This window comes from Lagenorhynchus albirostris, chromosome 3 (assembly GCF_949774975.1).
Source record: "Lagenorhynchus albirostris chromosome 3, mLagAlb1.1, whole genome shotgun sequence".
Taxonomy (NCBI): domain Eukaryota; kingdom Metazoa; phylum Chordata; class Mammalia; order Artiodactyla; family Delphinidae; genus Lagenorhynchus; species Lagenorhynchus albirostris.
The window spans coordinates 101,720,427-101,747,767 of record NC_083097.1 but is presented as its reverse complement, the minus strand read 5'-3'; the positions used below and the strand labels follow the sequence as shown (position 1 = coordinate 101,747,767).

The following is a 27,341-nucleotide window of genomic DNA, read 5'->3' as shown; positions in this document are numbered from 1 at the left end:
TCGGATTCAACCAACCTTATATTGTATAGCACTGTAGTATTTACTATTGAAAAAAATCCATGTATAAGTGGACCCACACTGTTCAAACCCACACTGTTCAAAGGTCAACTGTGTACTATTCAGACTCTGTCGCCCTATAAAATAATTTTGGCTTCCTCTCCCTTCCTACCATACGTCCTTAACAGAAGAAATGGATCCATTCTAAGGCTCAGATTTATTCTGCCTTACTGTTTGAGCTTTTCTAGGGTTGCATTTCAAATTTTTCTACCACAGTTCTGCTATCCAAATTGCCAACTTTTCCTTTTACCCAACCTTCAAGTCTTCTCTTTTCAAACTTATCTATTAAGCATGACTCAAAATTCATAATTATTCACACAGAATTTCTCAGAGTTGAAGAGATGTAAGCATAAGTAAATCTGATCTGCTGTATTTCATATAAGCCAACTCATTGTTGAGAGAATTACTGTGTACCTAACATGTACATTCAATCAAGCTATACACATATTATAACTTTGGGTTTCTAAAATAACGCCAAGAAAAAGATCAATAAAGGGACAAATGAGAACTGCTTCAATTTTCTTCAAAACTTCCTTTCTTTAATGGTTTCAAAGTGTCTCAAAAATATCTATCTCTACCTTACCCAAGATGGCTAAATTCCACAAACAGCATTACATTTCACTGAGTAAATTAAATAGACATTTAGTCTCAAATCCAAATAAAAATACCTCAGCTTTATCAAGGAACATAATTTTACCTTAAAACATGACTCAGCACAGATCTTTGGTGGAAAAAAAGACGATTTCACTCTGACTCTTTGAGATACATATTGTTTTATGAGTCAATGAATGCAAAAACTTCTTACATAACTACTAATGTATTTCAACACATATTTTATCATTGAAGTATAGGATCAAGAGTCATATATTTTTTTTTAAATCAAGAATATAAAGCAAACGTTGTAAAGACCAAACTAAAATTTCATTTCCCAGGACAAGTCTGGGCAGTTTTCTAACACTGAGCAAACAAATTAAATTGTTATGAGTTAGGAAAAGTTGCAACAAACAGGGGCTGAGGAGTACCCTAAGCAAACACCAAACAAAACAACCACATCAATATAAATATGATACACAAGAAAGGGGTTTTTCAAAGTGGTGAAGGACAAGAGGGCAAGAAAGAAGAGAGACTCAGAAAGAAGGCTGAGAACAAAGAGTAATGAATGTTTTAAGTTACCAGCTGTGTCTCTTGATCAAAGTTTTTGGCTACTGAACTGCACGAATGCAATCCAACTCATGGGCAAAAGCAAGCTTTTCTATTTGTTCTTACACCCAGTGAATTTTCAACTATAAACTTTTACTCCACCCAATTCCAATTGTTCTAAGAGTATTTTTGAGACTACTATAAAAAGTCATTGATGGTGAGTTGATGAAAGTTAGTCTGATAGCTTCAAACATCACTAATTTTCAGTGATGCTTATCAGCATCCCCAATATTCAAGACAAGTATATTTTTTTCCCAAGAAAAGCTCAAGAATGGGCAAGAATACAAAATTCACAGATTATATGAAAATACAATCTCACCATCACTCTCCCAAAATTAATTTAATTGAACACTTCATTTTATATTTCAGCATTCCACTTAAGTGACAAAACAACACTAATTAATTAAAGTCAGAAAATAACACTTGGAGGTCTAATACTGTCAATACTGCTTGGTACTTCAGTTCCTTATAGGTGGGCAACAGTTAAGCATGTGATTAAAAGAAATATTATCATGATGTTTCTTTCCATTTTCAAGTCCAGTATTGTTCATGTAGGAAGGATTAGAACAACAGTATTAACGTTCTTAACAGGAAATTTAAACTCTACAGATTTGATCAAGAAAAACTAAAATCTGGGACTTCCCTGGTGGTCCAGTGGTTAAGAATCCATCTTGCGATGTAGGGGACGCTGGTCGATCCCTGGTCGGGGAACAAAGATCCCACATGCTGCGGGGCAACTAAGCCTGTACACCACAGCTAGAGAGCCCAAGTACCACACTACAGAGCCCATGTACTCTGGAGCCCATGTGCCACAACTAGAGAGAAGCCTGCACACCGCAACGGAAGACCCCGTGTACTGCAACTAAGACCATTAAAAAATAAAAGAAAAACTAAAATCTGATTAGAAATACTAAGTACAGAATTATCACACAGGCTATGTTCTTTTCCAAGGAAGTTTTGCTTTCAGGCATTCTTAAACTTTAGCACAAATGCTTATACTTCTAGCTCAGCAGTTCTCAACACATGGTCCAGAGACACTTAGGGACAGGAGTAGGTGGTCCATGAGACACTTTCAGGAGGGCAGTGACATCAAAATTATTTTTATAATAACACCAATATGTTATTTATCTTTTTCACTCTCATTCTCTCACAAGTGAAAGTCAAGTTTTCCAGAGGCTACGTGAATGTGATATGGCAACGGACTGAAGGCAGAATCCATTGTTTTTTATTAAGCCAGACATTAAGGAGATGTGCACAACATGTAAAACAGGCCACTTTTCTCAAATTTGGAAAATAGCGCTAGTTATGATTTTAAAATACTACTGTTTTTATTTTAAAATGAATACAGCAATATTTTTATATTTGTTTTAATTTCTCATATGGCAAATATCCATAGCTATAACCCACAATAACAAAAGCCCTCTGGGATCCTCAAAAAGTTTTAGGAGTCTAAAAGGATCATGAGACCCAAAAGTTTGAGAATTACTGTTCTGTCCAATTAGGAAGCCCTGATATGAACAAACAGGTGCAATGAGTTCCAAACTTGGTAACAGTCATTCCATTAAAATACCACATCACCCACATTTAGTAATATTCTAGCAATTAACCCCAAATAAAAGGAAAAGCCACCCCACTGTAAAACAGAAGAGTCCTTTCAGTGATAATTCTATTTACACATTTAAAAATTAGTCTTAATTTCAAAGGACATTAAAAAGTAACATCACCTACAAACAAGTAATGTTTATTATAATATATGGAATACTGAATAAATATTATATATTATATATTATTCAGTTTCTATCCTCTTTAGGCATAAACAGTTAAGAAAAAATGGATTCTCTCTTACCATTTTTACCCCCAATCTGCAAGCTTACAAATCTGTTCTTCTCACAATATGCTTCTTTATATTTAAATCAAAAATAAAACATGAAATCTTATTATTTTTCATGGCTTTATACTTCTTATGATTACATAGGGAATTACAAAAATGATGCTGTATTTCAGAAAATTAAGTCCTTCATCACCATTTAGTTATACCCTATTCAAAAATAAGGTCTGTTTTTTATGTAAGATTACTGTGTATTAATTAATCACTGAAAATATTAATAGTATAATTACCACACAACATAAACTGTCCTAATACCTGGACCATATAAACCAAATTGAAACCACTATCGATTAACCTTTCTTATATTGATAATGCATAGCATTCTTTAAACACACACATTCTCCATAAACTACAAATTTAACAGAAAAATGTTGTACACTTCTATCCAACAGTACCAATATACATATTCACATATAAATTAGTAAAAGTTTCGCAATGCATAACTTATAGAAATTCCCATACAGAAAGGCCTCTAAAAAGAGACAGAAATATTACATTCACTTAAGATGTCTTCTAAATGCACTTAAGCTAATACAGAAAAAGGAAGTCTAAGAAGCTGCTACATAAACTGTTGGTTATTTAGGCTGAAATAAGTTTACACTAACCACCACCTCACCTGTATAGTATTCATTATTTCTGTTAAAACCAAAATATAACAGGTAATGTTCTAATTATTTTATTCACTTAACTTTCATGGTTTTGACAATATTTTCTTTCTTTTTTCTCAAAAAGACACTTATAAGATATACAGAAAGAGCAGAATTTCTTAAGTTCTTAAAACATGGTCAGAGAAACTCTAATCTGCCAACTTAATGAATGAAAGAAATTTTAGAAATTATTTAATGCATATACCCATGTTTAAAGGCTTATACTATTACCTACAACCTTTCTCAAAAGTGAACAGTATGATAAAGTGTTCATACAATATGGAATCACCAAAGACCACTTAGCTAGGAGACAGGGCTAAATACACCAATAAACAAGACATAAACCAAGAAGGCAGAAGGGTCAGTATAAAGAATGAAGAGAAGTTTTTCTAATTCTTAGAAGGCAATACTATGACAAGTGTTAATTTTAGAAACAGCCACTGCTGCTATTATCAAATTATTCTTTAGAACTACAAAATTATTCTTTAGAACTACATAGTTCAGGCAACATCAAAAAGTCAAGCCGTGCTCGCTTTGGCAGCACATATACTAAAATTGGAACGATACAGAGAAGATCAGCATGGCCCCTGCGCAAGGATGACATGCAAATTCGTGAAGCGTTCCATATTTTTATACACAAAAATAAACTCAAAATGGATTAAAGACCTAAATGTAAGGCCAGACACCATCAAACTCTTAGAGGAAAACATAGGCAGAACACTCTGACTTAAATCACAGCAAGATCCTTTTTGACCCACCTCCTAGAGAAATAGAAATAAAAACAAAAATAAATGGGACCTAATGAAACTTAAAAGCTTTTACAGAGCAAAGGAAACCATAAACAAGACGAAAAGACAACCCTCAGATGGGAGAAAATATTTGCAAATGAAGCAACTGACAAAGGATTCATCTCCAAAACATACAAGCAACTCATGCAGCTCAATATCAAAAAAACAAACAACCCAATCCAAAAATGGGCAGAAGACCTAAATAGACATTTCTCCAAAGAAGATATACAGATTGCCAACACATGAAAGAATGCTCAACATCATTAATCATAAGAGAAATGCAAATCAAAACTACAATGAGATATCATCTCACACTGGTCAGAATGGCCATAATCAAAAAATCTAGAAACAATAAATGCTGGAGAGGGTGTGGAGAAAAGGGAACCCTCTTGCACTGCTGGTGGGAATGTAAATTGATACAGACACTATGGAGAATAGTATGGAGGTTCCTTAAAAAACTAAAAATAGAACTACCATACGACCCAGCAATCCCACTACTGGGCATATACCCTGAGAAAACCATAATTCAAAAAGAGTCATGTACCAAAATGTTCATTGCAGCTCTATTTACGACAGGCAGGACATGGAAGCAACCTAAGTGTCCATCAACAGATGAATGGATAAAGAAGGTGTGGCACATATATACAATGGAATATTACTCAGCCATAAAAAGGAACAAAACTGAGTTATTTGTAGTGAGGTGGATGGACCTAGAGACTGTCATACAGAGTGAAGTGAGTCAGAAAGAGAAAAACAAATACCGTATGCTAACACATATATATGGAATCTAAAAAGAAAAAGAAAAAAATGGTCAGAAGAACCTAGGGTCAAGACGGGAATAAAGATGCAGACCTACTAGAGAATGGACTTGAGGATACGGGAAGGGGGAAGGGTAAGCTGGGACAAAGTGAGAGAGTGGCATGGACATATATACACTACCAAACGTAAAATAGCTAGCTAGTGGGAAGCGGCCGCACAGCACAGGGAGATCAGCTCGGTGCTTTGTGACCACCTAGAGCGGTGGGATAGGGAGGGTGGGAGGAAGGGAGATGCAAGAGGGAAGAGATATGGGGACATATGTATATGTATAACTGATTCACTTTGTTATAAAGCAGAAACTAACACACCATTGTAAAGCTATTATACTCCAATAAAGATGTTAAAAATAAATTTAAAAAAAAAGGCAAGCCACTCACTTGAGAAAAAATTATTTAACAATTTAACATATGCACAATCTCAAATAGTATATTTAACATCATTTCCATAGTTAGAGATCTTCCAAGAATAGTAATTTATGACAGAAAAAAAAAAAGGTTATTTGACTTTCTGTGATGAAGTATCAGCTGATAAAGAAATTCCAAGTAATAAATGATTGCAAATTAGGTCAATATGGCCTATATAAACCATCTGATGTCAAGGAAATAATTTAAGACACAGAAGCATTATTCGGAATCACAGATCTTCAAAACACTTTTCCCCATACATTGCAAAATATGTCCCATGCATTTTCATGAAGTATCATATCAACAATTCAACTAAACTATTTTTCAAGTAGATTAAAAAAAACAATTCTAATAATTAAAACCTATGCTTCTCTAGAAAGTGATTATTTTTAGGCAGCTGAATTGTACAGTCAGTTAATTAAATAACTACCTGCATATGCCCTTGGTTTATCATTTCTGATCATTTAAAAATTACTCATCACTGACTTTTTTTCCTTCTATTTCTGGATCTCTAAATTTACCTAATCATAGGGTGATACAAATGACATTCATTAAAATAAATAAATTTTTGAAATTACATGGTTATGTCTATTTGTCAAAAGTGGAATAAACTCAAAATGTAATAATATGATTTTACATAATATTAATATATCAAACTTTAAACATATGATCACAAAAACTAAAAAGCTATAGGAAATATTGGAGATTATGTACTGCAACTTCACATCTGATGATAGAAAACAGTCTATTATTCTCATTAAAGAATTTACCATTTCAACCATTCACCAAGGGCCTACAATTGTCAATCATTCTGCTCAGTTTCAAGGATAAAAAGATGATTCTCACTGCCCTCAAAGAGTTCAAATTTTAATGGAGGAGAGAGACATAAGCAAATATAAATATAATACGGTATGATGAAAGAAAAATGAAGATGTATTCAAAATAATTTCAAGTCAAAGAAGAAGCTTTTTCTGGAATGAAACAGATACCAGAAAATGTACTGCAAAAGAGGAGATACTTTAGCTGGGGACTGAAGAAAGAAGAAATTCATCGAGAAAGAAAGACATTCCAGAAAGAATACGGATATATGAAAATAATAAGATCTATTCAAAGAACACTAAGTTTAGTGCAACTAAAAAGTGGGTCGAATAGAAAGAGAAAGAAATGTGGGCTTTATACTAAATGACAAGTCTCTAAGAGGAATGTAGGGAAGAAGGAAGTGAGATGCACAAAAAGAAGCCCAATTCAAAAAATAGGTGACAATGAAGACTGGGAGAAGAGAATGAAGTCAACAGATCTCTTAAGAGACATAACTGACGGATCTTTTTGATGATTATCCCAAAAAGTCAAAATTAAAGGTGACTAACACTTTCAGCTTGAAGGGGTGAGCCACTAACGGAACAAGATAATCCAGAAAAACAAACAGGTCTTTTGGAAGAGAGAGAAATCATTGGAAAAGTAAGGGGAAAGAAGATAGGGAGAGAAATTCTGAGTATATAGAATTGCTGATTCTAGTAGAGACATACATGTATGACTAGATTTTAAGAATGAAAGCCGGGATAAAGAATTGGAAATTATCCTTATATAGATGGTAATTTCATCCTTTCCTTCCTCCCTCCTGTTACAAAAAAATCCAGAATCATAAAAGTGAAAGCCACATACGAAAAACAGAAGGAAGAAGCTAGAGCTAGCCTGATTCCTTACTTCTGTGTAGCCATATCAATCCTACAATTGTCTACTTCAGGACTCCTTGTTTATTTTTCCTCACATAACATTGCTTTACTTGTTTAAGCTACTGCTGTCATGATTTTTGATACTGACAGTCAAATTTATTCCTACCCAATGCAGTGGTCATCATGGTTTTGCCTATGTTCCTCTTCTCTTGACACTCTCTACACTCTCCTATGGGAGACCTCATCCATTCCCTTAGCTTTAAAAACCACCTATGTGTTGATGACTCCCAAGTCTAGATCTTCATTTTACTCAATAAATGCTGAGTGGATATTACAAAACAAGACCATTTGAAACATTAAATTTTTGTTATCAGAGAAACTGATAATGGTATAAAACAATACTCTAATCCTATGGAAAGCTATAAATAATATAAGGAGTCAACCCTCATACGCACACTGCAGTAAAGCTGTACAGTCCTACTGTATATATGTAACAGATTCAGTGAACAAATACGAGAGAAAAGTGGGATACTGCCAAGGAGGTTAGATAAGGAGAAAGACTTACAGGAGAATCAAAACCTAGAGAGTAGAACTAGATAAACTGTATATTATTTCACAGATATTTCAGTAAATAATTCTAAATAAATGTTTTAATTTGTTTTTGCTGTGGCAAAATATACATAATAGAAAATTTATCATTTTAACCATTTTTAAATGTACAGTTCAGTGGCATCACGTATAGTCACATTGTTGTGCAACCACCACCACTATCCACCTCCAGAACTTTTTCATCATCCCAGGCTGAAACTCTATACCCATTAAACAATATTTTCCCACTCCCCTCTCCTCTCAGCTCCTGGCAACCACCATTCTGAATTCCGTCTCTATGAATCTGACTACTCTGGGTAGTGTGGAATCACACAGCATTTGCCCTTTTGTGACTAGCTTACTTCATTTAGCATAACGTTCTCAAGGTTCCTCTATACTGTAGCACGTGTCAGAATTTCCTTCCTTTTTAGGGCTGAATAATATTCCCTTCTATGTATAAAACCACACTTTGTATATCCATTCAAAGTTGTTTCCACCTTTTGGCTATTGCAAATCACACTGCTATGAACATGGGTGTACAACTATCTGTTTAAGTCCCTGCTTTCAGTTCTTTTATGCATATAATTAGAAATGGAACTGCTGAATCAAATGGTAATTCTATGTTTAATTTTTTGAGGAACAGTCGTACTGTTTTCCACGGCAGCTGCAGCAATCCACATTCCCACCAGTAATGCACAAAGATTCCAATTTCTCCATATTCACACCAACACTAGCTGTTTACTTGTTTTCGGTTTGCTTTTCCTTTATTTAGTTAATAACAGCCACCCTAATGGGTGTGAAGTGGTATGTCTTTGTGGGTCTGACTTACATTTTCCTAATGATTTGTGATATTCAGCATCTTTTCATGTGCTTATTGGCTATTTGTATATCTATCTTCTTTAGAAAAATGTCTATTCAAGTTCTGTGCCCACTTTAAAGTTGGATTGTTTGTATTTTTCCTGTTGAGTTTTAGGACTTCTTTATATATTCTGAATATTGATTAAATATATATATATTTTAAATTTATTTATTTTTGGCTGCATTGGGTCTTCGTTGCTGTGCGCGGGCTTTCTTTAGTTGCGGAGAGCGGGGGCTACTCTTTGTTGTGCTGCGCGGGCTTCTCATGGCGGTGGCTTCTCTTGTTGCGGAGCACAGGCTCTAGAGTGCAGGCTCAGTAGTTGTGGCGCACGGGCTTAGTTGCTCCGCAGCATGTGGCATCTTCCCGGACCAGGGCTCAAACCCATGTCCCCTGCACTGGCAGGTGAATTCTTAACCACTGCGTCACCAGGGAAGCCCAGTATATCTATTTTTAAAGAGAACACTAACAAGCAAGTTGCTACTTAAATGAAACTTACAATATCATAAAAGAATTATAGATTAAATTACTATGAATGCCCCACTTATGATTAAGAGCAGTCTGAAAATACAATCCTTTCAAGTAGCAATTCCAAAATCAAATAATTTTTAAGTCATCAGTCTCTCCTCAAAACAATTAAACACTCTTGTTTTTCTATAAAGCTCACATGAGTACGCAAAAATGTTTTTAAAATTCATGATCGATAAAAACACTAACAAGTAACTAAAATTCACATGATTCACGTGAAACACTCAAAACTACACACACCTGTCAGAGTTTCAGAGCCACCATTACACACACCTTCAAGCAATAACACTCATATTTCAATTTATGTAAGTGCTATGCCCTGGAGTACAGGGGAGCACCCTTATATATGCAGACTAAATGGCGGTCCCTGGAGTCGTGGGGCACAACAGCCCTTTGGCATTCAAGTGCTAACAGATGTATGTTCCACTTTATTATTACTATCCCTGACATAAATTTTAAAGTTAAAAAAAGTAAAGAATATAACAATAAAAGTAAGTGCACCATGGTATTCAATTCAATGACTCCCTAAACTCCAAATCAACTTATTCATTCTTATCCAATTAAAGTATTCCATCCTATTTTTCCAAATGATAGTTTTACTACTTAAGTAGATAGATCTCTTATTTTCATCTCCCCAGCATCCAATCTTCCTTCTTCTGTTAACACCTCAATTTCCCATTAGACAACACCTCTCCCCATTCTCAGTCCCTGAACTTCACAGGTAGTGCCTGAGATGAGTAAGTCTGGGCAATAAAATTCAGTGATTAAATCATTAGACACAAAATAAGACAGTAAGGTTCAGTCCTAGAACTTTTGCTGAAATTTTTAGTTAACAGATACTTTTAAAATTGCTAAGCTGGGGGCTTCCCTGGTGGCACAGTGGTTGAGAGTCCGCCTGCCGATGCAGGGGACGCAGGTTCGTGCCCCGGTCCGGGAGGATCCCACATGCCACGGAGCGGTTGGGCCCGTGAGCCATGGCCGCTGGGCCTGTGCGTCCGGAGCCTGTGCTCCGCGGTGGGAGAGGCCACAGCAGTGAGAGGCCCGCATACCGCAAAAAAAAAAAAAAAAAAAAAAAAAAAAAAAATTGCTAAGCTGGGCTGTTGGTAAGCACCTTTGCCGTCTCATAAGAAGGGCCAATCAGAGAAAAAAGCTTACACACACACAAAAAGGCAGAGCATAAAGACAAACTCAACAATGTCCCTGATGACAGTACTGCAATGTCTTATAGATAAGTCCTTTCCCTGAATTTACAGTACATAGTCAATAACTCCTTTTTTTTTTTTCCACTTAGCTTCTTAGGGCTTTCTGTCACTTGCCAGTCCTAACTAATATGTATGGTTTCACATATAATTGTGTCCCCTTATCATTTATATCTCAGTTGTCAGTGATAATTTTGATAAGTCCTGGAGGCCTGTCTGTATCAGACTTAAACATGCATTATAGAACGTTTATAATGATAAAACATTACAAAATGTCAACTTATTGTCCCCACATTGACTACTCATTTGAAAGTATCCTCTTAGGAAAAAAAAAGAATGCAAAATTGATAATGTATTAAAAAATGTACAACTCTACCAAGTAGAATGTAAACATGTGCTTACAAAAAACACATCAAAAACTTCCATTTTATTAAATCTGGGGAAACAAAATATCCCTACTTGATAAGAAACTGTATGTATAAAATCATTACAGTTAGAATAGTAGTGAACAGAAAAAGTGGAGTTGAGAGAAACATTAACATAAAGTAAATGCAACGAAAAATGGGAAATTTTCTCATTAGTTTTTTCCAATGGCACAAAATATCCATTCTCACTTAGATTTAGGGTTTATGTAAAAATATACCTGTATTAATTTCCTACAGCCACTGTAATTACTACACACCTGTGGCTTAAAATAACAAAAATTTATTTCTCACAGTTCTGGAGGCCAAACATTTGAAATCAGTTTCAACAGGCTGAATCAAGGAGGTTCTATAGGACAATCCTATACCAGGTTTTCATGGCTGCCAGCATTCCTTGGCTTATGGCTATATCACTCCAATCTTGGCCTCCGTAGCCTTTTCTTCTTCTGTGTACGTTAATGGTTCTTCTGACTCTCTTTTACAAGGACATTTGTGACTGCATTTAGGGGCCACCCAGATAACCCAGAATAACCTCCTGATCTCAAGATCCTTAACTTAATCATACCTGTGAAGTCTTTACTATAAGGTAACATTTACAGATTCCAGGGATTATGATATGGATATTTTTTTATGCAGCCATTTTTCAGCCTACCACCATGTCATAAATCATTTCAATAACTATAATACCATCAAAAAGGCTAATAAGCACCTGGAAACTATATGCACCTTATATTCTCAAATTAAATTTTTTTTACAATGTTCTCTATTTATATTAGTACCAACACAAAAAGCTCCAAAAATGTCATATTTAGAATAAAAAGGGAAGACTGTAGTAAGAAAATATCTACTAAGCATTGCCTTAAGAAGTGATTAATATTAACTAAATTTAACATACTATTCTTTGAAACCAGAGTTCTTATCATGACAATCCGTTTTATTACAAATTAAAAAATTAATATAAGACTTTACCTCCAGATCCTAACTGCTTGTAGAATCTGTATTCCAAATGTAGTTGTGGTGCTCTGGATTTCATGGGCTCCTAATTTAAAAAAAAAAAAAGCAACAACAAAAAATATTTAAGTTGTTAAAATATCACTAGGCCCCAATTCCGAATTTATAAATCTTGGTGTCAACATTTTTTTTTTTTTGGTATTCCAAGCATTGTTCTTTATAATATTTCAACGTCTTGCCTTGATTAAAATACAATCTGAGACAGAGTAAAACTGTGTTCAACAATTTCCACAAATACATATAGTATCCATACATATGGAAAGACCCACCTCAATAAAGCAAAAAAATATTTAATATTTCAAACATTCAGAAGCATATGAATGCATTAGAAAAGGTCTTTAAAAGTTACATAATAAACCAGTAGTTAACTCAGGAGAGGGATCTAGCTTTGAGTAAGGTCAAAGGTGAATTTTTAATTTCTGTTGATTTTTTTATTAAAGATCTATATATATATATTTTTTTAGACAGTAAATATGGTCTATTTTTGCTTCTTTCCAATAAAATACATTTGATCACTTTTTTTTTAAACAGCAGGTTCTCATTAGTCATCCATTTTATACACATTAGTGTATACATGTCAATCCCAATAGCCCAATTCATCACACCACCACCACCACCCACCCGCTGCTTTCCCCCCTTGGTGTGCATACGTTTATTCTCTATATCTGTGTCTCAATTTCTGCCCTGAAAACCGGTTCATCCGTACCATTTTTCTATGTTCCACATATATGCGTTAATATACGATATTTGTTTTTCTCTTTCTGACTTACTTCACTCTGTATGACAGTCTCTAGATCCATCCACGTCTCAACAAATGACCCAATTTCGTTCCTTTTTATGGCTGAGTAATATTCCATTGTATATATGTACCACTTCTTCTTTATCCATTCGTCTGTCGATGGGCATTTAGGTTGCTTCCATGACCTGGCTATTGTAAATAGTGCTGCAATGAACATTGGGGTGCATGTGCCTTTTTGGGTTTTTTTAACATCTTTATTAGGGTATAATTGCTTTACAATGGTGTGTCAGTTTCTGCTTTCTAACAAAGTGAATCAGTTATACACATACATATGTCCCTATATCTCTTCCCTCTTGCATCTCCCTCCCTCCCACCCTCCCTATCCCACCCCTCTAGGTGGTCACAAAGCATCAAGCTGATCTCTCTGTGCTATGCAGCTGATTCCCACTAGCTAGCTATTTTACGGTTGGTAGTGTATATATGTCCATGCCACTCTCTCATTTTGTCCCAGCTTACCCTTCTCCCTCCCTGTATCCTCAAGTCTATTCTCTAGTAGGTCTGCATCTTTATTCCCGCCTTGCCCCTAGGTTCTTCTGACCGTTTTCTTTTTCTTTTTTAATTTAGATTCCATATATATGTGTTAGCATACGGTATTTGTTTTTCTCTTTCTGACTTACTTCACTCTGTATGACAGTCTCTAGGTCCATCCACCTCACTACAAATAACTCAGTTTCGTTCCTTTTTATGGCTGAGTAATATTCCATTGTATATATGTGTCACATCTTCTTTTGATGGACGCTTAGGTTGCTTACATGTCCTGGTAAATAGAGCTGCAATGAACATTTTGGTACATGACTCTTTTTGAATTATGGTTTTCTCAGGGTATATGCCCAGTAGTGGGATTGCTGGATCATATGGAAATTCTATTTTTACTTTTTAAGGAACCTCCATACTGTTCTCCATAGTGGCTGTATCAATTTACATTCCCACCAACAGTGCAAGAGGGTTCCCTTTTCTCCACATGCTCTCCAGCATTTGTCGTTTGTAGATTTTCAGATGAAGCTCATTCTAACTGGTGTGATTTGAATTGTAGTTTTGTAGTTTTGATTTGCATTTCTCTAATAATTAGTGATGTTGAGCAGCTTTTCATGTGCTTCTTGGCCATCTGTATGTCTTCTTTGGAGAAATGTCTACTTAGGTCTTCTGCCCATTTTTGGATTGGGTTGTTTGTTTTTTTAATATTGAGCTGCATGAGCTGTTTATATATTTCGGAGATTAATCCTTTGTCCGTTGATTCGTTTGCAAATATTTTCTCCCATTCTTAGGGTTGTCTTTTCGTCTTGTTTATGGTTTCCTTTGCTGTGCAAAAGCTTTTAAGTTTCATTAGGTCCCATTTGTTTATTTTTGTTTGTATTTCCATTACTCTAGAAGGTGGATCAAAAAAGATCTTGCTGTGATCTATGTCAAAGAGTGTTCTTCCTATGGTTTCCTCTAAGACTTTAGTAGTGTCCAGACTTACATTTAGGTCTCAAATCCATTTTGAGTTTATTTTTGTGTATGGTGTTAGGGAGTGTTCTAATTTCATTCTTTTACACATAGCTGTCCAGTTTCCCCAGCACCACTTACTGAAGAGACTGTCTTTTCTTCATTGTATATCCTTGCCTCCTTTGTCATAGATTAGTTGACCATAGTTGCGTGGGTTTACCTCTGGGCTTTCTACCTGTTCCATTGATCTATGTTCCTGTTTTTCTGCCAGTACCATATTGCCTTGATTACTGTAGATTTGTAGTATAGTCTGAAGTCAGGGAGTCTGTTTCCTCCAGCTCCGTTTTTTTCCCTCAATACTGCTTTGGCTATTCGGGGTCTTTTGTGTCTCCATACAAATTTTAAGATTTTTTGTTCTAGTTCCATAAAAAATGCCATTGGTAATTTGATAGGGATTGCATTGAATCTGTAGATTGCTTTGGGTAGTATAGTCATTTTCACAATATTGATTCTTCCAATCCAAGAACATGGTATATCTCTCCACCTGTTGGTATCATCTTTAATTTCTTTCATCAGTGTCTTAGAGTTTTCTGCATACAGGCCTTTTGTCTCCCTAGGTAGGTTTAATCCTAGGTATTTTATTCTTTTTGTTGCAATAGTAAATGGGAGTGTTTCCTTAATTCCTCTTTCAGATTTTTCGTCATTAGTGTATAGGAATGCAAAAGATTTCTGTGCATTAATTTTGTATCCAGCAACTTTACCAAATTCATTGATTAGCTCGTTTCCTGGTGGCATCTTTAGGATTCTCTATGTATAGTATCATGTCATCTGCAAACAGTGACAGTTTTACTTCTTCTTTTCCGATTTGTATTCTTTTTATTTCTTTTTCTTCTCTGACTGCCGAGGCTCGGACTTCCAAAACTATGTTGAATAATAGTGGCAAGAGTGGACATCCTTTTCTTGTTCCTGATCTTAGAGGAAATGCTTTCAGTTCTTCACCATTGAGAATGTTTGCTGTGGGTCTGTCATATATGGCCTTTATTATGTTGAGGTACGTTCCCTCTATGCCCACTTTCTGGAGTTTTTATCATAAATGGCTGTTGAATTTTGTCAAAAGCTTTCTCTGCATCTATTGAGATGATCATATGGTTTTCATTCTTCCATTTGTTAATATGGTGTATCACATTGATTGATTTGCATATACTGAAGAATCCTTGCACCCCTGGGATAAATCCCACTTGATCATGGTGTATGATCCTTTTAATGTGCTGTTGGATTCTGTTTGCTAGTATTTTGCTGAGGATTTTTGCATCTATATTCATCAGTGATATTGGTCGCTAATTTTCTTTTTTTGTAGTATCTTTGTCTGGTTTTGGTATCAGGGTGATGGTGGCCTCATAGAATGAGTTTGGGAGTGTTCCTTCCTCCAAAATATTTTGGAAGAGCTTGAGAAGGATGGGTGTTAGCTCTTCTCTAAATGTTTGATAGAATTCACCTGTGAAGCCATCTGGTCCTGTACTTTTGTTTGTTGGAAGATTTTTAATCACAGTTTTAATTTCATTACTTGTGATTGGTCTGTTCATATTTTCTATTTCTTCCTGGTTCAGTCTTGGAAGGTTATACCTTTCTAAGAATTTGTCCATTTCTTCTAGGTTGTCCATTTTATTGGCATAGAGTTCCTTGTAGTAGTCTCTTAGGATGCTTTGTATTTCTGTGGTGTCTGGTGTCACTTCTCCTTTGTCATTTCTAATTTTATTGATTTGAGTCCTCTCCCTCTTTTTCTTGATGAGTCTGACTAATGGTTTATCAATTTTGTTTATCTTCTCAAAGAACCAGCTTTTACTTTTATTGACCTTTGCTATTGTTTCCTTTGTTTCTATTTCATTTATTTCTGCTCTGATCTTTATGATTTCTTTCCTTCTGCTAACTTTGGGTTTTGTTTGTTCTTCTCTCTCTAGTTCCTTTAGGTGTAAGGTTAGATTATTTATTTGAGATTTTTCTTGTTTCTTGAGGTAGGCTTGTATAGCTATAAACTTCCCTCTTAGAACTGCTTTTGCTGCATCCCATAGGTTTTGGATTGTCATGTTTTCATTGTCATTTGTCTCGCGGTATTGTTTGATTTCCTCTTTGACTTCTTCAGTGATCTCTTGGTTATTTAGTAACGTAGTGTTTAGCCTCCATGTGTTTGTGTTTTTTGCATTTTTTCCCCTGTAACTGATTTCTAATCTCATAGCTCTGTGGTCAGAAAAGATGTTTGATATGATTTCAATTTTCTTATATTTACTGAGGTTTGATTTGTGACCCAAGATGTGATCTATCCTGGAGAATGTTCCTTGCGCACTTGAGAAGAAAGTGTAATCTGCTGTTTTTGGATGGAATGTCCTATAAATATCAATTAACTCTATCTGGTCTATTGTGTCATTTAAAGCTCTGTTTCCTTATTTATTTTCATTTTGGAGGATCTGTCCATTGGTGTAAGTGAGGTGTTAAAGTACCCCACTATTATTGTGTTACTGTCGATTTCCTCTTTTACAGCTGTTAGCAGTTGCCTTATGCGTTGAGGTGCTCCAGTGTTGGGTGCATATATATTTATAATTGTTATATCTTCTTCTTGGATTGATCCCTTGATCATTATGAAGTGTCCTTCCTTGTCTCTTGTAACATTCTTTATTTTGAAGTCTATTTTATCTGATATGAGTATTGCTACTCCAGCTTTCTTTTGATTTCCATTTGCATGGAATATCTTTATCCATCCCCTCACTTTCAGTCTGTATGTGTCCCTAGGTCTGAAGTGGGTCTCTTGTAGACAGCATATATATGGGTCTTGTTTTTGTATCCATTCAGCAAGCCTGTTTCTTTTGGTTGGAGCATTTAAGCCATTCATGTTTAAGGTAATTATCGATATGTATGCTCCTATGACCATTTTCTTAATTGTTTTGGGTTTGTTTTTGTAGGTTCTTTTCTTCCCTTGTGTTTCCCACTTACAGAAGTTTCTTTAGAATTTGTTGTAGAGCTGGTTTGGAGGTGCTGAATTCTTTAGCTTTTGCTTGTCTGTAAAGCTTTTGATTTCTCCATCGAATCTGAATGAGCTCCTTGCCAGGTAGTCTTGGTTGTAGGTTCTTCCCTTTCATCACTTTAAGTATATCATGCCACTCCCTTCTCGTTTGTACAGTTTCTGCTGAGAAATCAGCTGTTAACTTTATGGGAGTTCCCTTGTATGTTATTTGTTGTTTTTCCCTTGCTGCTTTCAATAATTTTTCTTTATCTTTAATTTTTGCCAATTTGATTACTATGTGTCTCGCTGTGTTTCTCCTTGGATTTATCCTGTATGGGTCTCTGCAGTTCCTGGACATGGGTGGCTGCTTGCTTTCCCATGTTAGGGAAGTTTTCGACTACAATTTCTTCAAATATTTTCTCGGGTCCTTTCTCTCTCTCTTCTCCTTCTGGGACCCCTGTAGTGTGAATGTTGTTGCGTTTAATGTTGTCTCAGAGGTCTCTTAGGCTGTCTTCATTTCTTTTCATTCTTTTTTCTTTATTCTGTTCCACAGCAGTGAATTCCACCATTCTGTCTTCCAGGTCACTTATCCGTTCTTCTGCCTCAGTTATTCTGCTATTGATCCCTTCTACTGTAGTTTTCATTTCAGTTATTGTATTGTTCACCTCTGTTTGTTGGTTCTTTAATTCTTCTAGGTGTTTTTTAAACATTTCTTGCATCTTCTCGATCTTTGCCTCCATTCTTTTTCCGAGGTCCTGGATCATCTTCACTATCATTATTCTGAATTCTTTTTCTGGAAGGCTGCCTATCTCCACTTCATTTAGTTGTTTTTCTGGGGGTTTATCTTGTTCCTTCATCTCGTACATAGCCCCCTGCCTTTTCATCTTGTCTATCCTTCTGTGAATGTGGTTTTTGTTCCACAGGCTGCAAGACTGTAGTTCTTCTTGCTTCTGCTGTCTGTCCTGTGGTGGATGAGGCTATCATGGAGGCTTGTGCAGCTTTCCTGATGGGAGGGACTCTCAACTCTTCTATAATGTAATAATCTATTAGTCATCTTTGTCTCCCTAAGGTTAAATCCAGATAGTCAACTTTAAGCGCAGCGTAAAATAAATTAATGCCATAAATGTACACAAGGTTAAGTGGCTATTAGATCAAGCATTAGGGAAATCTGTGTTTGACTCTTTGACCCTGAAGAAGAGTATACTGTGAACATTCATGACTAGAATGGTGGCCCTGATTCTATTTCTCCTGTTTCCAGGAATTCACCTCTAAACTATATATTTCTAATGTAAAGAAATTAAGAAATTACAGAAAAGTAAGAAAGAACAAAGACAGAGATAGGAAAATTCTGATAGTAGCAACAATATATATTTTTTTAATTTTTAGCTGGAGTACAGCTTACAATAAAACACACAGTTCCTAAGTATTAGGCCCATGAGCTTTGTAAATTGTATATATCCCTGCAACCACCATCTCAAAAAACCTTTAGCCTCTAAAGTTTAGAGCATTTCCATCACCCTTCTCTCAGAGATAATCACTTTTGGACTTCTATCACCTTTGGATTTGTTTTGTCCGTTGTTGGATTTCATACAAATGACATTATACAATGTATGTGTTATATGTACGTGTCTGGCTTTTCTCCTTCAACATAATGTTTTTGAGATTTTTACAGTCACACACACACACATACACACACACACAGAGAACATAAACAGAAGCAAAATAGATTTAACATATAAGAAATAATAAATGTGTGAAAATATTTGCAGGAAACAAAACTATAACAGAGTAATAACACAGGAAAATTGAACAAGATTCAACAGGAAGGTACAGCAAGGTAACAAAATTTAAACAAAACCAACAAAACTTCAAGAAGTACAAAAAACTACAACAACAAAATTTAAAACTAATCTACCAGCACATTAACACAACAGAAAAGAGAATTTGGAAATTGGGAGATAGAAAAATGTCTAAAGAATGAGAAAATTTTGTAGACTGCATCTATATAAAGTATACAAAATGCATTATGAAGGAGGAAAAATAGAAATAGGAAAAAGATTAAAGATCTGGACAATATAATGTGAAGGTCTAATATGCATTTGATAAGTGTCTTGAGAGAAAAGTGAGCAGAGGCAATAACTGAAGAAATAAATGCAAGAACTGATGAAAGATAAACCAGAGATTCAAGAGGAATGTGAATCCCAAACAGAATAACTAACATATTTATGCTAAGATATATCGTAATGAAAGAACCAATGACAGACTTCAGATAAAGAACGTGTAAAGTCCCAGTGGAACAATTATAATCATAAAGATTATTATAAGAGAAAACAATCAGCTTAGTTCTTGAGAGGCAGAATGGTAGGGTACAACTCTAGTTAAAAGCATAGGCACTGAAACTAAATTGTATTGGGTTTGAATCCTAAATTCACTACTTACTAGCTGTTGTAGAGACTTTGGCAAGTTACTTAATCTTTATGTACTTTTCAGTTCCCTCATCTATGAAAGAGGGATAGAATATTCTTTCTCATTTTGTTTATATATACATATATATGACTTAAAATAGCTCCTTCCACAGAGTGGAATTCTTCAGTTTTAACTATATAAAAGTATATAACCATAAGATATAATAAAAGATGCCCACTCAGGCAATCACAAGTAAAATTAAATACATAACTTATTCAATCACTAATATTCCCTAGGTAAAAACAGAAACCCAGATCTAACTTAGTTGAGGCAGTTCAACTTGATTCCAATACTTTACTAGCAGTAAAATTTTATTGTGCCACCATATAACAAAAGTCACCTCACCACAGGATGAATTTTTCATTATTCATGAACAACGGGTTACTATATAACTACAAACAACAAGCTATGAGGGTGGTGACTGAGGTCAAATTTAACTAATTACCTTGAAACAAACGATCAGTATGAACTAGGGTAACATTAAATAAATGTGAAAACCTTTATAGGAGATAACAGAGCTAAAAGTAGTCACTGAAGTTTGCTCTCTGAACACCACTGTCAACAAATAATGCCTTTATTTGTACCAATGTACAAAAATAAGATAGCACTGAAGGTATACAGACATAACATTTTCAAGTGGTTACTTTTTAGGCAGGTTCTGAACAAAATTATATTATCTTCTATAAACAGAGACAATAGATACAAACATAAGATACAAAAATATATACAAGGACACTTTATATATATATATAATACATACACACACACGCACACACACACACACACACACACACACACACAAATATTTAGTAAACTAAGTACCGAACCATGGTCCAACAGTTTATGTGAAAAATTTTCTGCCCTGCCAATATATTTTTGGATGAATCTGAGGCAAGCATGACTCTATACCATACTTCAACCTCAAAATACCACAAAGGGATCCAAAAATATTCCCAGTTCTCCCAAAGAATACCAAATAACCACAATTTTTATATGTAGTCCTGATCACTGTGAATGTCTGCCCACCAAAAAAAAGAAGAAAAATAAGGGGATAGTGATATGGCATGAAGGTAAACTAAAAAAAGTGACTTATGTGTGTATACATAAGAAGGCTAAAAGATGACATAATACATGTTTACTAAGGCATCAAAGATGTCAACAGGGTTAACAAGTTCCAAATCTGAAAATAACAGGACCTAAGGGTCACCAGTTAATGACTGAAATGGACAAGTAAAGGTCAGCCTAGAGGGGCTCCTATTTTGACACAGTGGTTTATTTGCCCTAACATCAGTTAAATATCTGATAGATATCTGAAGCTACTCACTACGGGCCATCAATAACACAGAATATGGGTGTTGCCACACTTCCATCCTTGTGTGCCACCCCAACTCCCAACACCATACAACATCTAGATCCCAGACCACTGGCCTAGAACATGGGAAAAGAGAGAAATCCAAAGAAAAAGTCAGCAGTGCCCATTCCCTGCATCCTGGGCCTCACTATTGTGATTCACACAAACTAACTCCCCCCGTCCTGATTTCACACCCAGGAGGGAACCTTGTAATTTTAACTTAGCATTCTATGTATATCAGACTACAGAAAGAAAACATATTATTTATTCTGATGTGGGCATTCTGGACCCATAATAGTAAAATACCTCACTGTAAGTTAGAAATTAACTCTTTCTAAATATTTACACCTCTGAGAGCTTGACTGATTGCATGAATTGATTAATACTGTGAATCCATTTCTGATTAACAGTGACAATCTTAATGAGACAACCTAACCAGATTTTCTGTCATAAAGTCAAGGACCAGAACTTAAACCTAGGTGAACTCATGCCAGGTAAATGCCAGTGCCAACTCACATGTCAGCCAGCCAGTCTCTCCTGGTGGCACCACAACCCTTCTGTGCGTTTTTATTTCCCAGTAAAAGTAAACAGCATTTGTTGCAGTGAAACTTGGTTTACACTCACAGGATACTTAAAATTAAGTAGCACAGTTTTCTATCTCATCCCCAACGTTTTTTTTTTTATTTCTCCCACTTGCCTCTTCCTCAAATAGTCTCTCCTCCTATATTAAAGTCACATTACCCTAATAACAGTGGTTATATTGGCAGAGACAAGATTGAGACTGGCAGGCAGGCTGGGAAAACCAAGCCATGCTCAACCTCAAGGAAACATGGCTGGCAAACCAGATAGAACAGATGTGCCGGCAGAAAGTTATATCTTATAAAAATTCCCAGATCCCAACTATTCAAAAAAAAAAAGCTGCCTTATAGCTGTCATACCAGGCACATCCGGGACTTCAAAACATTCCCAGGGGAGTTTGCTTGCCTGGCTATCCACCCACATCAAGAATTTCTGAATCCTTGAAGGTCAAGCAATAGCCAAGTTTTACCAGATATAAAAACATCAACAGAAAAAGACATGTTGGAAGGTACCTCAAATACATTTTCAAATAATGTAATCCTGAATACTAAGGACACCTTTGTCCAAGTGCTTGAATCAGGAAGAAAAATCTTGCATTCTAACTTTTATCTAATAAAAAATACCAATATGTCAGCTTCCTTAAATTCAAAATTTTTTAAATTCAGTTCTATAATGCTGCCAAAGTAAAGGGATTAAGTTTCTGTAACACACAAAGACACAGATATCTTATATATACATTATCATACACTTGAGGGGCATGAAGATGCTAGGAGCTTAATAACAAAAGGTCAGTTACACTTACCACTTTCCCAATAAACACTCAAGTTAAAAGGATATGAAAAAAAATTAGTGAAAATGCAACTTAATCATTAAAGAAATAAGAAAATAATTAAAGAAAAATAAGAAACATGAACTTACCAGTTTAATTGCCACATATTCATTTGTGTATAAATTTTTCCCTTGAAAAAAAAAGAAAAATGTCAGATTCTACCAGCAATGAATTTTTAAAGATACATTATGTAAAACTGTACTTTGGGGGGTCAGGGGAAGCACATAACACATTTAAATGAAACATAGGTTTTTGCTTCCAACTATTTAGCAGAAGTCTCAATAACAAGGAAATATTTAAATTTATGATCAACTCCATAACACATTCAGTATTTCACCTAGATTCAGAGTAGAAAGCAATACTAATAAATACTTTAGACCATTTATTTAAAAAAAAAAGTGTTGGAATACTGCATACAATTTACAAAGTAATCAGTAGGCAAACACATGCTAAACTAAATTTCAAAACTAGGACCCTATATAGAAATTGGAGTACAAAATTCCTTTCTCGATCACCACCTCATTTTAAATCCTTCATTATTACGGGATGTGATCTTAATAGGGCTCATATGTAATCTAGTAAATAGATCAAATATATAGAAAAAATGTGGAATACCTTTAAAATAAAACTTTAAAAGTATTATTCAATAATTGGCTTTGACAAACTAGTTAATTACTCTGAGGGGAAGAAGGGTTATTAAGAACTTGCCTTATAACCAAATTAAATTCCAGGTATTTTAAGAGTTAGATATAAGCCATAAAACAAGAAAAAATATTTATCAGGCCAGTATACAGAAGCCTTTTTGAGCATTAAAAATAAATGGAAAAAGATTAAAAGATCAGAAGATTTTATACAGATTTGATAGCTTAAAATATTTTAAACTTCTGTAAGTTGAAAAAAACTATTATATACAAAGAACAAGTGAAAGACAAATCAGAATAAAGATTTAATATAATTAATATGTAAAGAATTCAAATGAATTACAGTAATTATTGGCACCAGCAAGTTGAAAATAATCTAGAAAATTCCAAGGGGTCAACATCTGTAGTTCAAGTAAAATACTATGGAGAATTAAGTATATGAAGAAAATCTGATACAGAAATTAATGTGCTTCTTTACAAGTACAGTTCAAAGAATAAAAAATAGAACAATATTTGATTTCTGGATTTCCAGTATTCTTTCAATAAGCATGTACTATTTTTATAGTAAGAAAAACAGAACACTGATCGTTGTTGTTTTTAACTGTGATAGTAACTGGCCCTGGTCACACTGGCTACTTAACACAAAATAGGTAATCATCAACTTTCACACATGTGATTTTTCCAACATAATACACCTAACTTCATTTTATACAACAGCTAATAAATGGCAGTAAAACTTCTAGACAAAATTTCAGTCTTGGATATGCTGCCACAGTGAGCAGTATTTTCACCATAAGAATCTTTGCCACAAGCAGTTTCGCAGCACAGCTAATTGCCCAAGAGGCAATTTTGATGGAAGAATTGAAAATTATATTTTGATATAAATGTGACAATTTTATATGAAATTAAAATGAAAATAAAATTTAAAATGAACATTAAAAAGGACACAATGACACATGAAAAACTAGTAATAAAATATTTTAAAGATTCTACTGTCAAAATGAAAATACAAAAAATATCTGAATACATTTAAAACGTGTATAGATTCATGATTATAGTTGTATTATGGTATATCTGAGAAAAGGTGATACTTCCTTTGTCAAAGTCAATCATTACGGATTCAGAATCTCATGTTGGACCTAAGTTCTCTACAACATAAAAAAACTAACTCTAAGTCTCCACAGATATCCCTGGAAATAAAATGAACAATCGAGGGATGCTCCTATTTATTATCAATATATGTAACCTATATAACTGGTAGTAAATCTCTAGACTACATTTAAATGTTCCATCACATGACCAGTCTTTATGTTTTACCAAATCATCTAAGCCAGATTCTGTACCAAATACAAAAGTTCTGTCTCCATAATGTTCTCCACTATCAAACAGCAAAAATTTTCACCATTTTCAAGAAACTTACACTCATCAGGAATCACGTAACCATTTCTTTATGGGGGATAGGAAGAGCTTGATTCTTCTTTTGCCTCCAACTTCTAATATTGCATGATAAATCTGATAAAGACAGCATTAGAGCGCAAGCTGTTGTATCTAGATTAGCCAAAGAATTGACAATTAATGCTCTGGATGACTGTTGTGAGTTACTAGCTGCTTCTTTATATTTGCTATAGCTTGGTAAGCTTTTGGTTTGAGGTGTGGCAGGGATGACTGTGTTCACTGAAGGATCTGCAAAGTGATGTTCTCATTTTCTAGTACTGTATGCAATCTGGCTTTTCACTCTCTTATGTCATACCTCTAGTAAGTTTTCTTATCATTTTATTTTCTATCAAGTCAATATATGTAGTTGTTTTATTCACTATTTTAAGACCACCATGCTACTCGTCGCTATTTAGACCATTATGATGCCTAAGATTTAAATAAAATAAAAATATAAGGAGGTTAGGAGGTTGGGATAGACACACTACTATATATAAAATAGATAATCAACAAGGACCTACTGTATAGCACAGGGAACTCTACTCAATACTCTGTAATAACCTATATGGGAAAAGAATCTGAAAAAGAATAGATATACATATAACTAAATCATATTGCTGTACACCTGAAACATAACACTGTAAATCAAGTATACTCCAATATAAAATAAAAATTAAAAATGAAAGCACTGGGCTTCCCTGGTGGCACAGTGGTTGAGAGTCCGCCTGCCGATGCAGGGGACACGGGTTCGTGCCCCGGTCCGGGAAGATCCCACGTGCCGCGGAACGGCTGGGCCCGTGAGCCATGGCCGCTAAGCCTGTGCGTCCGGAGCCCGTGCTCCGCAACGGGAGAGGCCACAGCAGTGAGAGGCCCGCGTACCACAAAAAAAAAAAAAAAAAAAATGAAAGCACTGCATCAGTGGAGAAGTGAAAGCAAACTGTCAACCAGTCGAAACCAAACTGTCAAACCAAAATGTCAACCAGTTATTTTATCTATTACAGCATTGAAACCAAATCGTCAATCAGTTATTTCACCCCTTACAGCAAAACTGCCTTATGGCCAATGAGTTGTATGGCCAAACAGTAAAACTGCTTGCAGCAAAGACTTATGGCGAAAATACCTAGAACCGTTGCCACCACTGTACAGCAGTGTTTGTTCATATAAATATTATAATGCTTTTCTGAGTTTTGTCCTTATTTTATAAAGATGAGTGGGAAAAAAAGCATTCATTCTAATGCTAAATAGCATGAGTCTCATAAACCTGTCACACTTATCACAAAGATGGAGTTCAACAGGAGGACCCAAAGTGGTGAATGCTCAGCTATAGTGAGGTACTCACTGAGCCCATAAATATAAAAAAATTTTAGAAAACATACCATATTTTTAGCCAATAAGTTCAGCATTTAGATGTGCCTTCATATATATTTTCAAGAATGCGTTATGTATAAAATTGTAGTCTTCCTCTAGTAAGCTTGAGGTGAATAATTTAATGGTACAATGAAAAACTTAATCTTGAGAAACTGGTATCTAACAAAGGAACAATTGTGTTTTGAGTTTAAATATGGAATTTATATTTCCTCAAGACATTATCATCTTTTCATAATTATCCTGTATATGATATTTATTCACAAGCGCACAGGGAAAAATATTCATAGGACAAGAAGTTAGGTTAAACACAAATTCCACAGAATCAAAATAAACCATATACTTCTAAAAGTACTGTTTTTGTTGGCATTTACATGTTCAAATGTCTACTTTTAAGTCACAGCAAAAAGTACAAAATCCTAAAAGTGTCACCTTTTTTTGAACATTAGACATTTTGCTGAACTTTGAGGGTTATATTTATAAAGATGAACATAGGTTGAACAACACTACCAATGCATTTTTGTCACCTTGCATAGGCATAGCCTTAAATAATTGGCTTTTAATCGATATTTGTTATACATATGAACTAACAATGCACAGAATATGTGTTTGTGGGTAAAATACGAGCAAAAGAGAGGGAGTATATGTATAGAGGGAATGCAGTTAAGAGAAGGCTCCAAGTAGACTGGTTCCAGCTAACTGATGTTTTAAATCCAATTTCAAACGACATTTCCAACAGAGCTTTGTGCCACACTGAACTTGAAAAGATGGTTTTACCAATTTTGTGGCATTTGGGTGGTCACTGTTATAAAACTATGTTCTACAGAAACTACATATATGTTTATATCAGGGATTACTAATTAACCAAAATATACTTGTGCCCCTTCCCTAATAATAGAATGCCCGAGTTTTAAAATGGTTGTCCAGCTAGACTAAATTTCTAGCCTCTTTTTCAGCTTGGTGCGACCATGTGATCAAGTTCTGGATATGAGTCGATGTTAAGGTATGTCACTCCCCACTTCCAAGAATGAACATGTGCTCTTCTGGCCCTTTTTCTTCTTCTTGCTGGCTGGCTGGAAGAGAGACTGAAGCCACATATTGAGCATGCGGAGACACCCTGCAGCTCTGGGTGCTGTCCTTCTGGTCTGTGTTACGTGAAAAAGAAAGAAACGATTTTGCCTAACACCACTATATTCTAGGATCTCTTTGTTATAGCATCATAGTCTATTCCTTATTATTACATTTTTCAGATAAGTTTGAAGCTTGAATTAGTAAAAGTAAAAAATCAATAAACATTTATAAAAATGATGAATCCACTCAAATCTGTATATTTACTTGATATATACTGTAAGGCCTGCAGAATTTTCAACGAAACAA

The 27,341-nt window shown here is 35.0% G+C and overlaps 1 protein-coding gene and 1 non-coding gene across 8 annotated transcripts in view; one reads left to right on the top strand and one right to left on the bottom strand.

Moving 5' to 3' along the window:
* Positions 1-27,341, bottom strand: part of CSNK1G3 (casein kinase 1 gamma 3) — a 132,357-nt gene that overhangs the window by 62,389 nt on the left and 42,627 nt on the right. For 4 of the 7 annotated variants that reach the window (XM_060143483.1, XM_060143486.1, XM_060143484.1 and 1 more), the window contains exons 3-4: positions 22,614-22,654; positions 12,039-12,108 (exon numbers count right to left, since the gene is read on the bottom strand). In XM_060143483.1, the coding sequence (XP_059999466.1) occupies positions 12,039-12,108; positions 22,614-22,654 (111 nt within the window). Of the gene's footprint in view, positions 1-3,103; positions 3,158-12,038; positions 12,109-22,613; positions 22,655-27,341 lie in introns of all 7 variants that reach the window. The other 3 variants (XM_060143481.1, XM_060143482.1, XM_060143485.1) reach the window with 1 other exon arrangement.
* On the top strand, positions 4,318-4,424 carry LOC132518972 (U6 spliceosomal RNA). The gene has a single exon (XR_009540077.1). It is a non-coding gene; the product is annotated as a U6 spliceosomal RNA (small nuclear RNA).